Source organism: Schistocerca cancellata, chromosome 10, assembly GCF_023864275.1.
Source record: "Schistocerca cancellata isolate TAMUIC-IGC-003103 chromosome 10, iqSchCanc2.1, whole genome shotgun sequence".
Taxonomy (NCBI): Eukaryota; Metazoa; Arthropoda; class Insecta; order Orthoptera; family Acrididae; genus Schistocerca; species Schistocerca cancellata.
In genome coordinates, this window is record NC_064635.1 from 31,959,721 (window position 1) to 31,977,862 (window position 18,142).

An 18,142-nucleotide genomic window follows, 5' to 3' on the forward strand; every position below is an offset into this window, starting at 1 on the left:
TTCAGTAATAGGGTTGTTCGCATCAGAATTGCCAGCAAACCAACACCGACAACGATAGTTCAGGTATACATGCCGATGTCACAAGCTGAAGACGAAGAGATAGAGAAAGTGTATGAGGACATCAAAAGGGTAATTCAGTACATAAAGGGATATAAAAATCTAATAGTCATGGGAGACTGGAAGCAGTTGTAGGGGAAAGAGTAGGTCACAGGAGCATGTGGGCTTGGGGCAGACAAGGAATGAGAAAGGAGAAAGACTAATTGAGTCCTGCAACAAGTTTCAGCCAGTAATAGCAAATACTCTCTTCAAGAATCAGAAGAGGAGGAGGTATACCTGGAAAAGACCCCATGATAAGGGAAGATTTCAGTTAGATTACATCATGGTCAGACAGAGATTCCAAAAGCAGATACTGGATTTTAAGGCATACCAGGAGCAGACATAGATTCAGATCACAATATAGTACTGATGAAGAGTAGGCTGAAGTTTAAGACATAAGTCAGGAAGAATCAATAGGCAATGAAGTGGGATGAGGAAGTACCAAAGAATGATAAGATACAGTTGAAGTGCTCTAAGACTACAGATACAGCAATAAGGAATAGCTCAGTAGGCAGTACAGTTGAAGAGGAATGGAAGGAATGGAAGGAATGGACATTTCTAAAAAGGGCCATCACAGAAGTTGGGAAGGAAAACATAGGTACAAAGAAGGTAACTGTGAAGAAACCATGGATGAAAGAATGTATACTGCAATTGATTGATGAAAGGAGGAAGTACAAAAATGTTCCGGGAAACTCAAGAATAAAAAAATACAGGTCGCTGAGGAATGAAATAAATAGGAAGTGCAGGAAAGCCAAGATGAAATGGCTGCAGGAAAAATGTGAAGACATTGAAAAAGATATGATTGTCAAAAAGACAGACTCAGCTTATAGGAAAGTCAGACAACCTTCGATGACATTAAAAGCAAGGGTGATAAAATTAAGAGTGCAATTCCACTGTTAAATGCAGACGAGAGTGCGGATGGGTGGAAAGAATACATTGAAAGCCTCTATGAGGGGGAAGATTTGTCTGACATGATAGAAGAAGAAACAGGAGTCGATTTGGAAGAGATAGGAGATCCAGTATTAGAATCATAATTTAAAAGAGCATTGGAGGACTTAAGATAAAATAAGGCAGAAGGGACAGATAACATTACATGAGAGTTTCTAAAATTGTTGGGGGAAGTGGCAACAAAATGACTATTCACACTGTTTATAGGATTTGTCAACCTGGAAAAAGCGCCTGACAATGTAAAATGGTGCAAGATGTTTGAAATTCTGAGAAAAGTAGGGGTAAGCTATAGGGAGAGACAGGTCATATACAATATGTACAATAGTCAAGACGAAATAATAAGAGTGGATGATCAAGAACGAAGTACTTGTATTAAAAATGATGTCAGATAAGGATGTAGTCTTTTGCCCCTACTATTCAATCTGTACATCAAGGAAACAATGATTGAAATAAAAGAAAGGTTCAGGAGTGGAATTAAAATTCAAGTTCAAAGGATATCAATGATACGATTCGCTGATGACATTGCTATCCTGAGCGAAAGTGAAGAAGAATGACATGATCTGCTGAACGGAATGAACAGTCTAATGAGTACAGAGTATGGATTGAGAGTAAATTGAAGAAAGACAAAGACAAAGACAATGAGAAGTAGTAGAAATGAGAACAGCGAGAAACTTAACATCAGGATTGATGGTCAGGAAGTAGATGAAGTTAAGGAATTCTGCTGCCTTGGCAGTAAAATAACCAATGACGGACGGAGCAAGGAGGACATCAAAAGCAGACTGGCACTTGCAAAAAGAGCATTCCTGGCCAAGAGAAGTCTACTAGTATCAAATATAGGGCTTAATTTGAGCAAGAAATTTCTGAGAATGTACGTCTGGAGTACAGCATTGTACGGTAGTGAAATATGGACTGTGGGAAAACCAGAACAGTAGAGAATCGAAGCATTTGAGATGTGGTGCTACAGACGAATGTTGAAAATTAGGTGGACTGATAAAGTAAGAAATGAGGAAGTTCTGTGCAAAATCAGAGAGGGAAGGAATACGTGGAAAACACTGATAAGGAGAAAGGCCAGGATGATAGGACATCTGTTAAGACACGAGGGAATGACTTCCATGGTACTAGAGGGAGCTGTAGAGGACCAAAACTGTAGAGGAAGATGGAGATTGGATTACATCCAGCAAATAACTGAGGAGGTAGGTTGCAAGTGCTACTCTGAGATGAAGAGGTTGGCACAGGAGAGGAATTCATGGCGAGCTGCATCAAACCAGTCAGAAGACTGATGACAAAGAAAATTGGTAACATAAGGAAATAAAGAAATAGTAGAGCCCAAACAAACCAACAACCCACACAATGACCTGCACACACCCACAGAAGATAATGTTATTTACCGGTATATGGTGGAATGGCGACAGCGTGGTGTACTGCAAACTGCTTCCCCGTGTTAGGCCTATATGCAACTGTTAGTGCTGACACTGAATGTCAACAACTGAGATGTCTCACATAAACATTCTGAGAAGAACGACTAGGAAGACTGAGTGAAATGACGCTACTCCACGATAACACCCACCAACATTCTGCTAGACTGACAAAAAACACTATACAGGAAGTGGGTTGGAAGTCAGTCTGCACTCAGGTTATTCACTTTATCTTGCACCCTCACATTGTCAGCTTTTGTGCTCTCTATCAAACAACCTTTTCTGCACCAAAATGTGCTCCCAACATGGCTCGATGAGTTCTTTGCCTCGAAACCACGATTTCTATAATTGCACAACTGAAATGTTACCCCGACGATTAAAGTCTCTGGTACGTGTATCTGTTGTGTTTATTAAACTCATTGAAAAATGTTACAAATGTATGCACCAACCTAATAAATTATTTATTAGACCATTGTGTGTATTTACCTCCAAAAATGAAGTGTTAGCTCTGAAACTACAGTTGATCATATTCTTAACACCTAGAACGTTAAGATGTTTTTCACATAATATACTGAACATTTCCTCACCTCCAAAATGAATATATTGTCACAAATTAGTTACACAAATCAGTTGCTCTGTCACTGTAACTTCCCACAATCATTAGTGACAGTTGTTAACAACATATACTTCAAGGTTTTAGGGCACGCACGGCCCCTCGAAAATTTAACAAGCTAATTTACATTTAAATTTCACAGAGTGTTGCACTCATTTACCTCTCTGATCCTTCAGTGAGCAATTCGCTGATTGTCTCCACAGCTGCAGGATACTTGTCAATGATGTTTGCCCAGCCTCCACTCCCGACCACCTGCTCGAGATTCTGCTTAATGAAAGCCACACACACCTTCTGCAGGAAGCTGCACGAGTGAATGACGGCATAGACAGCAATATCAGCAGCACTGTCTATTGTGAGGTGCCTCGCTAGCTCCAACTCACACTTCAACTTGGGATCCTGGAGCCCGTACTTATCGAAGAGCACCAAGAGTTGCTCTGTCGTGTCACTCGGTACCTGTATTCTGTCCGTGTACATGTAGCGCAGCATCTCTGACACAACCTGTGGTTCAGCATCAGAGATCTCCACAAGCCCTTCCAGAGCCTCCTTGGTGTCGTGACTCAGCATGGCTCTGAACACGGGGCTACGTGCACACAGTATCGCTCTGTGTGCATCCAGCTGGACTCCTCCGGCACTCAGCTTGATATCTGTGAGGTTTTTCGATTTCAGCAACTGCTCCAGATCCTCGGCTAAGGCCGAATGCAGTTCTTCTTCGTCTGCATCACTAGTGTTCTCCGTTACAACTTCTACAGTGCACACTTCGCATTCAAAAGTCCAGTGCTCACCCAGTTCTTTCACATCAAAGTTGTCCTTCACACATACTAAACTAGATATCCCACATATTTCGAGACTGCAGAATACAGGTGGATACACACAGTGTTTTGATCCTTCCTGATCCAACACGGAAGCTTTAAGGGTTGCATTTACAGGCTCAGAATTGCTGCTACTCACAAGGTGGAAGCACATCATCGGGTTGCCTTCACTCTTTTGAAGTTGCACGTACCATTTACTCGAATTTGGGTGAGAAAATACAGGAGATCTAATGTTATCAGCACCCTCGGGGCAAATATCAAAGCCAGAAACTGTCCAGTTGTAGACAGCTTTCACTGCTTTCAGTGTTGTGCTTCCTGACAGTTGCACTGTTTCAGGTCTACTAACGTGAACTAAAGGCAGACAGGGCATTGTAATTTCTGCAATAGTGTCCAGCTGTGAATTGACACTGTTAGCAAAATATGCCCACTAGTAGTTGATGTCCTGTTAAGAAAGAAAATACAAATAAATTAATGAAAAGTGAACTATGGACATCTTAGAAATGTATTATTAGAACTAGATAACAAAAACATTCCAATACTTGTAAGTGAATTATTCATTCATGTTTCATAGAACACATTACTATTCAGTGAAAAATATCTCCTCATTCTGTTAAAAGTCTTAAATCTGTACATTTCGGCTAACTCCTTTTTTTCTAGACAAGCTGAAACATATACCCTGAGGTGACAAAAATCTTGGGATAGTGATACGCACACATGCAGAGGCCGGAAGTATCGTGAACATGAGGTGTGAAAGGACAGTGCATTGGCGGAACTGACATTTGTATTCAGCGATTCGTATGCAAAAGTCTCCAACACAATTATGGGTGCAGGACGGGAATAACAGACTCTGAACGTGGAATGGTTGTCGGAGCTAGACGCATGGGACTTTGCATTTTGGAAATCGTTAGGGAATTCAATACTCCGACATTCAGTGTCGAGAGTGTGCTGTCAATATCAAATTTCAGGCATTACCTCTCAGCACGGGCAATGTAGTGGCTGGTGCCATCACTTAATGGTTGAGAGCAGTGCCAATTGTGTAAAGTTTTCAGTGGGGTAATTCATCAAGCCAAGCTTAAGTTTTCCGGGCACAAAGACGTGCAGTAAGAATTATACGTGGTGTGAACTCAAGAACATCCTGCAGAAGCCTGTTTAGGGAACTAGGGATACTAATTACTGCTTCCCAATATATTTATTCCTTAATGAAATTTGTCATTAAAAATATATCACTTTTTCAAACCAACAGCTCAATTCATGGAATCAATACTAGAAATAAGAATAATCTTCACAAGGATTTAAAGTCACTTAGTCTTATACAAAAAGGTGTGCATTATTCAGGAATACACATTTTCAATAACTTGCCAGCAGCCATAAACAGCTTAACAACCAATGAAACTCAGTTTAAGAGAAGCCTAAAGGCTTTATTGGTGGCCAACTCCTTCTACTCCATTGATGGATTTCTTAGTAAAACCAACTGATTTGTATATAAGTACTACATAACTTCTGCACAATTTCAGTGCAGTAATGTGTTCATTGAAAATTTGTGTGTCTATGTGTGTGTGTGTGTGTGTGTGTGTGTGTGTGTGTGTATGTGTGTGTGTGTGTGTCTGTGTGTAAGTATAATCTAACTTCTGCACCATTTCAGTGCAGTAATGTGTTCATTGTAAATAAGTATTACAGTAGTTGTATTACATGTTTATTACCTTATAAATAAATAAAAAAAAATTTTTATTTTAAATTCAGTGTATTAGTATTTGTAATATGACTCTTAGTGTTCATTAAAAAATGACGATCATTCCACTTGGGACCTGTGGAATGGTACATTAGCTTATTTGTTTTAGTTGTAAATATTTGTCATGTATTGTTGTTTTTCTGACACGTTCCACATCCTGGAGGACCTCCTCACTACAGATCAATCGGAGTTAAAGTAAATCTAATCTAATCTAATCTAGTGCTAACAGACAAGCAACACTGCACTGCAGAAACCAATGTGGGATGAACAGTGAACATATCTGTTAGGACAGTGTGGTGACAATTGGTGTGAATGGGCTATGGCGGCAGACAAACAACGGGAGTGCCTCTGCTAACACCATGACATTGCCTGCAGTGCCCAGAACCAATCAAGCCATTGGACCAAGTAGTCAACATGACGCTCCGTAATGGTGTGGGCTGTGTTTACGTGGAATAGACTGCGTCCTGGATATGTTTGGCTAGTTGGAGACAATTTGCAGCCATTCATGCCATCATGTTCCCTAACAATGATGGAATTTTTATGGCTGACAATGTGCCATCTCACTGGGTCACAACTGTGAATGATCTGACTACCCAGATTGCCCAACATGAAACCCACTGAACATTTATGGGGCATAATCAAGACATCAGATCATACACAAAATCCTGCACTGTCAATATCTACATCTACATCCATACTCCGCAAGCCACCTGATGGTGTGTGGCGGAGGGTACCTTGAGTACCTCTATCGGTTCTCCCTTCTATTCCAGTCTCGTATTATTGGTGGAAAGAAAGATTGTCGGTATGCCTCTGTGTGGGCTCTAATCTCTCTGATTTTATCCTCATGGTCTCTTCGCGAGATATACATAGGAGGGAGCAATATACTGCTTGACTCTTCGGTGAAGGTATGTTCTCGAAACTTTGACAAAAGCCCGTACCGAGCTACTGAGCATCTCTCCTGCAGAGTCTTCCACTGGAGTTTATCTATCATCTCCGTAACGCTTTCGTGATTACTAAATGATCCTGTAACGAAGCGTACTGCTCTCTGTCGGATCTTCTCTATTTCTTCTATCAACCCTATCTGGTACGGATCACACACCGGTGAGTAGTATTCGAGCAGTAGGCGAACAAGTGTACTGTATCCTACTTCCTTTGTTTTCGGACTGCATTTCCTTAGGATTCTTCCAATGAATCTCAGTCTGGCATTTGCTTTACCGATGATTAATTTTATATGGTCATTCCAATTTAAATCACTCCTAATGCCTACTCCCAGATAATTTATGGAATTAACTGCTTCCAGTTGCTGACTTGCTATATTGTAGCTAAATGATAAGGGATCTTTCTTTCTATGTATTTGCAGCACATTTCACTGGTCTACATTGAGATTCAATTGCCATTCCCTGCAACATGTGTCAATTTATTGCAGATTCTCCTGTATTTCCGTACAATTTTCCATCGTTACAACTTCTCGATATACTACAGCATCATCCGCAAAAAGCCTCAGTGAACTTCCGATGTTATCTACCAGGTCATTTATATATATTGTGAATACCGATGGTCCTACAACACTCCCCTGCGGCACACTTGAAATCACTCTTACTTCAGAAGACTTCTCCCCATTGAAAATGACATGCTGCTGTTATCTAGGAACTCTTTAATCCAATCACACAATTGGTCTGATAGTCCATATGCTCTCACTTTGTTCATTAAACGACTGTGTGGAACTGTATCACAACAAGGTTTCACCAGGCAACGCCGTTCAACTGCTGTTTGTGTATGAGAAATCGGTTGGAAACTTTCCTCATGTCAGCACATTGTAGGTGTCACCACTGGCACCAAGCTAGTGTGAATGCTCTGAAAAGGTAATCATTTGCATATCACAGCATCTGCTTCCTGTCGGTTAAATTTCGCGTCTGTATCACGTCGTCTTCGTGGTGTAACGATTTTAATGGCCAGTAGTGTAGGTATACGTTCACATCCAGTCATATCCACCCATCCAGGCCACTTTTATTTGGACTGTCCTGTATGTCATGTCAAAGCCAAGGCAACCTGAAAGAAAACTAAATCCCTCCCTGTGTGGGAATCACATAACTGTGTGAGCACTATGCATAGCAACACTGGTATATGAAATTTTTATCTGTTTGTGAAGCTTGCCTGGATAACTGAAATGGTTAAGGCAACTGGTCATGGAAAACTGCGAAATATGTGTTCAAGTCATGATCCAGCACCAATTTTCATTTATTTCCAATAAACTGTATAGCTATGATGGTACTGTATTCAGAAACAGCAAATACACTTCACAATTCAACTGTGCTGAAATAGCAGTGATAAGACGGCCTCCCCATGAACCATGGACCTTGCCGTTGGTGGGGAGGCTTGCGTGCCTCAGCGATAGAGATAGCCGTACCGTAGGTACAACCACAATGGAGGGGTATCTGTTGAGAGGCCAGACAAACGTGTGGTTCCTGAAGAGGGGCAGCAGCCTTTTCAGTAGTTGCAAGGGCAACAGTCTGGATGATTGACTGATCTGGCCTTGTAACAATAACCAAAACGGCCTTACTGTGCTGGTACTGCGAACGGCTGAAAGCAAGGGGAAACTACGGCCGTAATTTTTCCCGAGGGCATGCAGCTTTACTGTATGATTAAATGATGATGGCGTCCTCTTGGGTAAAATATTCCGGAGGTAAAATAGTCCCCCATTCGGATCTCCGGGCGGGGACTACTCAAGAGGATGTCGTTATCAGGAGAAAGAAAACTGGCGTTCTACGGATCGGAGCGTGGAATGTCAGATCCGTAGAACGCCAGATCCCTTAATTGGGCAGGTAGGTTAGAAAATTTAAAAAGGGAAATGGATAGGTTAAAGTTAGATATAGTGGGAATTAGTGAAGTTCGGTGGCAGGAGGAACAAGACTTTTGGTCAGGTGAATACAGGGTTATAAATACAAAATCAAATAGGGGTAATGCAGGAGTAGCTTTAATAATGAATAGGAAAATAGGAATGCGGGTAAGCTACTACAAACAGCATAGTGAATGCATTATTGTGGCCAAGATAGATACGAAGCCCACACCTACTACAGTAGTACAAGTTTATATGCCAACTAGCTCTGCAGATGACGAAGAAATTGAAGAAATGTATGATGAAATAAAAGAAATTATTCAGATAGTGAAGGGAGACGAAAATTTAATAGTCATGGGTGACTGGAATTCGAGTGTAGGAAAAGGGAGAGAAGGAAATGTAGTAGGTGAATATGGATTGGGGCTAAGTAATGAAAGAGGAAGCCGCCTGATAGAATTTTGCACAGAGCACAACTTAATCATAGCTAACACTTGGTTTAAGAATCATGATAGAAGGTTGTATACATGGAAGAACCCTGGAGATACTAAAAGGTATCAGATAGATTACGTAATGGTAAGACAGAGATTTAGGAACCAGGTTTTAAATTGTAAGACATTTCCAGGGGCAGATGTGGACTCTGACCACAATCTATTGGTTATGACCTGTAGATTAAAACTGAAGAAACTGCAAAAAGGTGGGAATTTAAGGAGATGGGACCTGGATAAACTGAAAGAACCAGAGGTTGTAGAGAGTTTCAGGGAGAGCATTAGGGAACAATTGACAGGAATGGGAGGAAAGAAATACAGTAGAAGAAGAATGGGTAGCTTTGAGGGATGAAGTAGTGAAGGCAGCAGAGGATCAAGTAGGTAAAAAGACGAGGGCTAGTAGAAATCCTTGGGTAACAGAAGAAATATTGAATTTAATTGATGAAAGGAGAAAATATAAAAATGCAGTAAATGAAGCAGGCAAAAAAGAATACAAACGACTCAAAAATGAGATCGACAGGAAGTGCAAAATGGCTAAGCAGGGATGACTAGAGGACAAATGTAAGGATGTAGAGGCTTATCTCACTAGGGGTAAGATAGATACTGCCTACAGGAAAATTAAAGAGACCTTTGGAGATAAGAGAACCACTTGTATGAACATCAAGAGCTTAGATGGAAACCCAGTTCTAAGCAAGGAAGGGAAAGCAGAAAGGTGGAAGGAGTATATAGAGGGTCTATACAAGGGCGATGCACTTGAGGACAATATTATGGAAATGGAAGAGGATGTAGATGAAGATGAAATGGGAGATACGATACTGCATGAAGAGTTTGACAGAGCACTGAAAGACCTGAGTCGAAATAAGACCCCCGGAGTAGACAACATTCCATTGGAACTACTGACGGCCTTGGGAGAGCCAGTCCTGACAAAACTCTATCATCTGGTGAGCAAAATGTATGAAACAGGCGAAATACCCTCAGACTTCAAGAAGAATATAATCATTCCAATCCCAAAGAAAGCAGGTGTTGACAGATGTGAAAATTACCGAACAATCAGCTTAATAAGCCACAGCTGCAAAGTACTAACACGAATTCTTTACAGACGAATGGAAAACTAGTAGAAGCTGACCTCGGGGAAGATCAGTTTGGATTCTGGAACACGTGAGGCAATACTGACTTTACGACTTATCTTAGAAGAAAGATTAAGGAAAGGCAAACCTACGTTTCTAGCATTTGTAGACTTAGAGAAAGCTTTTGACAATGTTGGCTGGAATACTCTCTTTCAAATTCTAAAGGTGGCAGGGGTAAAATACAGGGAGCGAAAGGCTATTTACAATTTGTATAGAAACCAGATGGCAGTTATAAGAGTCGAGGGGCGTGTGGCAGTGTGGAGGGTAAAAATCGTAGAGGGAGACCAAGAGATGAATACACTAAGCAGATTCAGAAGGATGTAGGTTGCAGTAGATACTGGGAGATGAAGAAGCTTGCACAGGATAGAGGAGCATGGAGAGCTGCATCAAACCAGTCTCAGGACTGAAGACCACAACAACAACAACATATGCTACAATACTTTAATTTGAACAGTGTAAATGGGTACCTTTAGCAACTGCCTTACAACCACTGCTTCTATGTCTTTCTAATCTGGGAGCAATAGTAGCAGTCACAACTCTACTACGATATATCAGGTAGATACCAACACACTGCATCACAAAAAGATTTTCCACAATTTATTATTTAATACTTTATTGCATGTTTGATCATGATAAAAGATGAAACATGACATGGTGAAATTCTGTGTGGTGTTTACAGAATTTATTAATTGAAGTGCCAACATAATTTTAGATTGACATTTAAAATTTGTTACTTCATTAGTAATATGTGTTTGTTAATAATTGGCCAGAAAACAGTAAGGATGAACTTCTGCCAATTAAGATGCAGAGAAGAATCCATAGAACTGTAGTTTAGGAGCCATACCATTCACGAGGTCTCTCCCTCAGAAAATTCTTAGTTGTATGACCTAAGAGTAATTCGAGTTGCACATGGGCACAACAGAAACAATGCTAAAAGAGTTAGCTTTTGGCCAACGTCTCTGGCTGCTGAGGTCTGGTCTTGGTGACTGGAGACAGCTGTCTGTCAGTCTTTTTGCAGTGCTCTCTGTGACTCAACATCTCCACTACGTAGTGAGTATCAGTCTATTATTTTCATAATATTGCCATTTTTCCATCTTGGACTTTACATTGTTTGAGAGTAATTTAAAATGGAAAACCATGTAGAAAGACCAGATAAAAATATGATGTAAAATTTTAAGTATACATACAAATTATTGCAATGCAGAAATGCTTGAACACTTATTTTTCTTTCATACAATATTTACTGCAAGGTGGGGAACTCTTCTGGAGTAATAACAGACCCATAAATTACAAAAGTGGGCCACACAAATCATAGCTGAGTTTATTCAAAGGCAATCACATAAGTACAATTGCAACAAGTTAGAAATTATGTAGTTGGCAGCTGTTATTCTGAAGAATAATTCTTAGCACTGAATATTAATATTCAAAATTTTGAAAAACCAAACATTGATGGCTTTCAGAGGTGAATATGTCCGACACCTCTCTATTCAGAAGATCAATTACAACAAGTGAACTTTCCTCCAGTGAGATGTATGTACCACTCAGGTATATTTCACTGTCAGTTACACACACATCCTTTTATGCATCTTTACATTCTTGACCAACATAACTAAATGGAAATTTATCTTTGAACAACTATTTCATCCTGGCAGCATTTTCTGTTCTTCATAACAATAACAAGCTGTTTGTTCATCACTTGACACATAACATTAATCTACATCTATACTCTGAAAACCACTGAGAAGTGCATGGGAGAAGGGTATGTCAAATTGTACCAGGTATTATGATTTCTTCCTCATTCCGTTCACATATGGAGTGCAAGGAGAAGTTTGTTTAAATGCTGAGCAATATGTAGGGGGTTCCAGTATGTTCCTAAGTTCATCATTTAAACCTGGTTCTTGGGATACTGAAGATATGCTTTCTGGGGTAGTTTATGTTTCTCTTCCAAAGTCTGCCAGTTAGTTTCTTCAGTATTTCTCTGACACACTCCCTTGGGTCAACCAAACCTGTGACCATTTGTGCTGCTCTTCTCTGTACACAATCAATATCCTGTTAGTTACTATTTAGTTTTTTTTTTTTTTTTTTTTTTTTTTTTTTTTGGGGGGGGGGGGGGGGGGGGTGTACCTCACACTTGGAGCAATATTCTAGACTGTGTTCCAAGGGTGATTTGTGAGCAATCTCCTTTGTAGACTGATTGCATTTCTCCAGTGTTCTGCCAGTAAACTGAAGTCTGCAAACTGCTTTTCCTATGACTGAGCCCACATGCTCATTCAATTTCATATTGCTACAAAATGTTACACCTAGGCATCTGTATGAGTTGATCAATTTCAACTGTGCCTCATTGATACTACAGTCACAGGACACTATGTTTTGTCATTCTGTGAAATGCACAATTTTACATTTCTGAACATTTGAAGCAAGTTACCAATCTTTGCATCACTGTGAGATCTTATCAAATCTGACTGGAAATTTATGCAGTCTGAGGTTACTGCAAGATCATTAACTTCAAACAAGAACAGTAAGGGTCCCAACACATTTCTGCATTACACAACCAAAGTTACTTCTCCATATCTGTCTATGACCCTTCATTTAAGATAACTTGATGCATCCTACCTAACAAAAATGTCTCAGTCTAGTCACAAATTTTGCTTTATACGCCATATGATCATAATTTTGGTAATAAGTGTAGTGGTGGTAAAGAGTCAAATGCCTTTTGAAAATCAAGAAATACTGCATGTACCTGAGTCCCTTCATCCAAAGCTTTCAGTACATCATCTGAGAAAAGAACATGACTGATGTTTTCAGAATCCTTGCTGGTTACCATCTAGATCATTCTGTTTGTGATACCTCATTATGTTTCAGCTTAGACTGTCTTCCAAGATTCTACAACAAATCTATGTCATGGATATCAAATGGTAGTTCTGTGGATAATTTCTACTACTCTTCTTGTAGAATTTGCATTCCTCTCAGTGATTGCAAAAACTGAAATGCATTTTTGAATTTTGGCTAGTATTAAATAACACTTGGGTGATTCCACGTGACATGCTCTAGAGACTCCCTCTGTAATATCTCTGTTTTCATTCAGACTGTGTTTGCAAATAGAAACAATGGTTTGTATTTTGTACTTTCTGTACGTTTCATCCTTTCATTAACTATTTTTGCTCCAAGCAGCATTCAAAGCTGTCAATAAATTATGTTGCGACAAAATTTTTCTAATTTAGTACTTTGACTTCTTTAGTTTGGATTAGGAAGCTGCTCTTTCATGAGCTTGTTGTCATATAGCTCATTAAAAACACCTTTTTATATATGTGGGGGTGCAATTGACCAAATAAAACTTCTGAAAAAATAAGTGCCTTTTAAACATCCACTTATATTTGCATTAAACACAATTTGAATTAGTTTTCTTTTTCAACAAAGTATCAAATTCCCACAACTGCTTTTTACTTGAAATTAAACAACTATCCAGCAAAGTTTCTCATTTAGATCAATATTTCAGAGTATCTTAAGACAAAGGATTCTTAAATTAGTTGTCAGTTACGTTGAGATTAAAAGTTTGTGTTAGTCTATGGTAGCTTTTTCCACTAGTACCAAAAACCAGATACCCCATTCACCCAAGGCTAATGGGCAGTAACTACATAAAACTGGCCATGGATGAGAGACTTTTTGATTGTGTCTGGAAAATTGTGCTACTACTTGCCCAATGATGATGTGGAAGGAATGAGCAGATTTGTCATGATATTTTGATCAGGGATTCTGTTCATATAATTTCAAACTTATCAGTGAAAAAGTTTTGAAGGGCCATGAGGATGCATCATTTTTATCACTGTGTCATTCCCCCCAAATGAGATTTTGTAAAACCAGTCGACCATCACGTATTGTCATACATGCATTGTTGGTTGCAGTGTCAAAACCATACATTATAAGGGATTGTCAGTTAGTTTGGATATTTTGCCAACAAATCACAAGATCCCCCCTGGCATTTGTAATTTACTTTCATTTCCCCCCTGCCCCCAACTCACATACAACATAATGGTAAATCTTTCTCTGAATTGGGCCTTCTTGACAAAAAGAAATTAAATTTCTCTTCCAAGATTTGCTCACAAAGTGCACAAACCCAAAAGTGTGTGGAATTCATTTTCATTCAGGCAGTGTAAGCTAGCCCATGCAGCAAATCATTTCATGATGCCTCTAGTCCCACCACACATAAATTTTCCCTTGCTAGTCCCAGAAATGTTTCACTCGGCATTTAACATTCATGTCTTAGAGGCAACAGCATAGGTTGCTGGAATCCTTGACAGTTTTGTAATGGGCTGTACACCCATCACTAAAGTATATGATTTACTACAGTTTTGTCACTTTTTGTTGCAGACATTTAGTCAGAAAAACATGACGTGCAATCATCTAATGCAGTAGGGCTGTCACTAATTGAACAAAAGCTATTGCTGTGTATCTGCTCATTTCTCACAAAGTTGACCACAGTGGTGTGCACAGTATCTTGACTGTTTTTCCAATGAAACCCTTGGACAGAATCCTGGACGAGAAAGATATAACTCTCTAGATGATCAAACAGTGCAAGATTTGGTTAACTTTTGAGAGACAACATCTAATTTTTTGAAATAAGTGATGGATGGTCAGGTTAGTGGTTTTTAATGCCATCTCTGTGACAAAATCATTCATTGGCGGTTGCTTAGTTCTGAGTAATGCCGAACTCATTTGTATAAACTGCTGTACTTCTCTTTCATCAGGATTCACACCCTTGTGCAAATCAGATGTGTGATTCGTATGCATTTTATTCTTTCCAGGCGGCTCTAACATCGATGCAGTACTTCTCTCATATTCGTGCTGTGGCACAACATTTTGTTCAGAGTTTAAAGAATCTAAAAAAGCAAATGTCTTGCCCACATTTGTTTTGACAGGCAATTACATTTCTTTCTAACTGCTTAGCAATAGATGTTACTGTTTCTGAACTTTTATTCCACTAGTGCAGAGCCTACTGAGCTGATCATCCTCAAAAAATTCAAGTACTCCAATCTTTATTTGGTCAGACAGAACATTGCTCTGGTTTATCCCTATTGGTACTAGCACACCTTTATTTCCACAATTCAACTTTCTAGCTGTTTTTAACCACCCTCTAAGAGTAAAAATTCTCTCTCTCTCTCTTCATCCATCTCCATCTCCCTCTCCCTCTCCCTCGCCCCCCCCCTCCCCCCCCCCCCCAAATGATGATAATAAAAAGAGTGCCAACTGCTGTTGTGTCAGCGTGAAAATCTAAATTTTCTCAGCATGAGTAGAAGTGTGCAATTTTTTCTTGCACATCTGACAATATCAGAAGAGTTTGTGCATTCTTGCTTGCCTGAGACTGCTGCTGTTGGGGTTAAAGCCACATGCAGATGTCACTTCACTGCTCACTGCTTATGCAGGTTTGTCCCTGATTAACTTTGTGTCTGATGCATTTTAAACCACAATTACTGACCCTCCATAGTCAAGAGGTGAAGTTCAGACAGAACACAAACTGGTGGTGGACTTTTCACACACTTCCTTACTGTACCAGAGGCCAGTTAGTTACAAAGTAGCATCTGACAGTTTAAACAGAACTTAATCTTCCTTTTGCTAAGCAGGTAAGTTTGATTACCCCACCACATTTTTTTAATATGTTGATTCTTCTTTGAAAAAGGCTTACAGCATGTTCTTTGCTGATATTCTAATTTTGAGTAATGAAGATGACAATTACATTCACCAGTGAACCTCAGGTGACTATGATAGTATAGCAACAATGGTTACTAAAGTTAATAAATCAGGCAAGAAGACTAAGAGATTGTTTCTTAGGAAGAGGAGATAAGCAGTTGTTAGCATCTCACTTAAAGAATGAAGTGTTATCATTTAGTTCCAGTAGGATGGATCTATACGAATTTGGGCAAAGTTTAAACAGATTGTAAATCATGCTTTTGACAAATATGTACCTCAAAGACCCACCGTGGTTTAGCAGCTAAATTGATGGGCAAAAGTTAAAGATTTGTGAATCTGAGAAATGATCTATGAGCAAAGCACACAATGACAACCACCATAATACCTTAGTGAAAGATCTGGCCAGGAACCCAAAAAATTTGTGGTCCTATGTAAAATCACGAAGTGGGTCTAAGGCTTCCATCCAGTCACTCATTGACCAGTCTGGAGTGGCAGTTGAAAATATCAAAATGAAAACTGAAATCTTAAACTCTGCATTTACGAAATTGTTCACACACAAGAATTGTACAAACATACCATCCTTTGACCATCAACAAGAGTTCCATATGGGCGACTTAGTAATTGGAATCCCTGGCATACAGAAATGACTCAAAGAGTTGAAAGCGACTAAGTAGCCACATCTGGATGAGATCCAAATTCGGTTTTAAAAAGAGCACTCAATGGGACTGGCCCCTTTCTTAGCTCCCATTTATCATAACTCTCTTGCCCAGTGCAAAGTCCCAAGCAACTGGAAAAATACACAAGTGACCCCTGTATACAGGAACAGAAAATTAGAGACCAATATCATTAACACTAATTTTCTGCAAAATTCTTGAATACATTCTGAGTTGGTACATAGTAAATTTCCTATAGACCAAAAAGCATACATCCACAAATCAGCACAGGTTTAGAAAACATTGTTCATGTGAAACTCACATCGCACTTTTTTCACAGGATATCCTGCAAACTACATATGAAGAGAAACAGGCACATTCCATGTTTCTAGATTTCTGAAAAGCATTTGACATGCTATTCCACTGTAGACTGTTAATGGAGGTACAAGCATATGGAATAGGGCCTCAGAGCAGCTCAAAGACTTATTAAGTAATAAAAGCCAGTAAGTAGGCCTTTTTATTTGGAGAAAAGAGAACCACCTATATGAATATCAAGAACTCAGATGGAAACCAGTTCTAAGCAAAGAAGGGAAAGCAGAAACTTGGAAGGAGTATATAGAGGATCTATACAAGGGCAATGTACTTGAGGGCAATATTATGGTAATGGAACAAGATGTAGATGAAGATGAAATAGGAAATATGATAGTGCATGAAGAATTTAACAGAGCACTGAAAGACCTAAGTTGAAAAAAGGCCACAGGAGAAATACTGATAGCCTTGGGAGAGCCAGCCATGACAAAACTCTGCCATCTGGTGAGTAAGATGTGTGAGACAGGCAAAATACACTCAGACTTCAAGAAGAACATAATAATTCCAATCCCAAGGAAAACAGGTGCTGACAGGTGTGAAAATTACCAAACTATCAGTTTAACAAGTCACAGCTGCAAAATATTGACACAAATTCTTCACAGACAAATGGAAAAATGGGTAGAAGCCGATCTTGGGGAAGACCAGCTTGGATTCCATAGAAATGATGGAACATGTGAGGCAATACTGACCCTATGACTTATCTTAGAAGATAGATTAAAGAAAGGCAAACCTACATTTCTAGCATTTGTAGACTTAGAGAAAGCTTTTGACAATGTTGATCAAAATAATCTCTTTCAAATTCTGAAGGTGGCAGGGATAAAATACAGGGATAGAATGGCTATTTACAATTTGTACAGAAACCAGATGGCAGTTATAAGAGTCGAGAGGTATGAAAGGTTAGTCATCGTCGAACACGGAGTGAGACAAGGTTGTAGCCTATCCCCAACGTTATTCAATCTGTATATTGAGCAAGCAGCAGAGGAAACAAAAGAAAAATGTGGTGTAGGAAAGAGAATCCAAGGAGAGGAAATAAAAACTTTGAGGTTTGCCAATGAGATTGTAATTCTGTCAGGGACAACAAAGGACCTGGAAGAGCAGTTGAACAGAATGGACAGTGTTTGGAAAGGAGGATAGAAGATGAACAGCAACAAAAGCAAAATGAGGATAATGGAATGCAATCAAATTAAATCAGGTAATGCTGAAGGAATTAGACTAGGAAATGAGACACTTAAAGTAGTAGATGAGTTTTGATATTTGGGGAGCAAAATAACTGATCATGGTTAAAGTAGAGAGGATATAAAACGTAGACTGGCTATGGCAAGGAAAGCGTTTCTGAAGAAGAGAAACCTGTTAACATTGAATATAGGTTTAAGTGCG

General features: G+C 39.4%; 1 protein-coding gene across 1 annotated transcript in view; it reads right to left on the reverse strand.

Annotated features, from left to right (window-relative positions):
• Nucleotides 1-18,142, reverse strand: part of LOC126106803 (uncharacterized) — an 81,574-nt gene that overhangs the window by 43,125 nt on the left and 20,307 nt on the right. The window contains exon 2 of the mRNA XM_049913194.1: nt 3,233-4,323. Within this exon, the coding sequence (XP_049769151.1) occupies nt 3,233-4,251 (1,019 nt within the window). The 5' untranslated portion in view covers nt 4,252-4,323. The remainder of the gene's footprint in view (nt 1-3,232; nt 4,324-18,142) is intronic.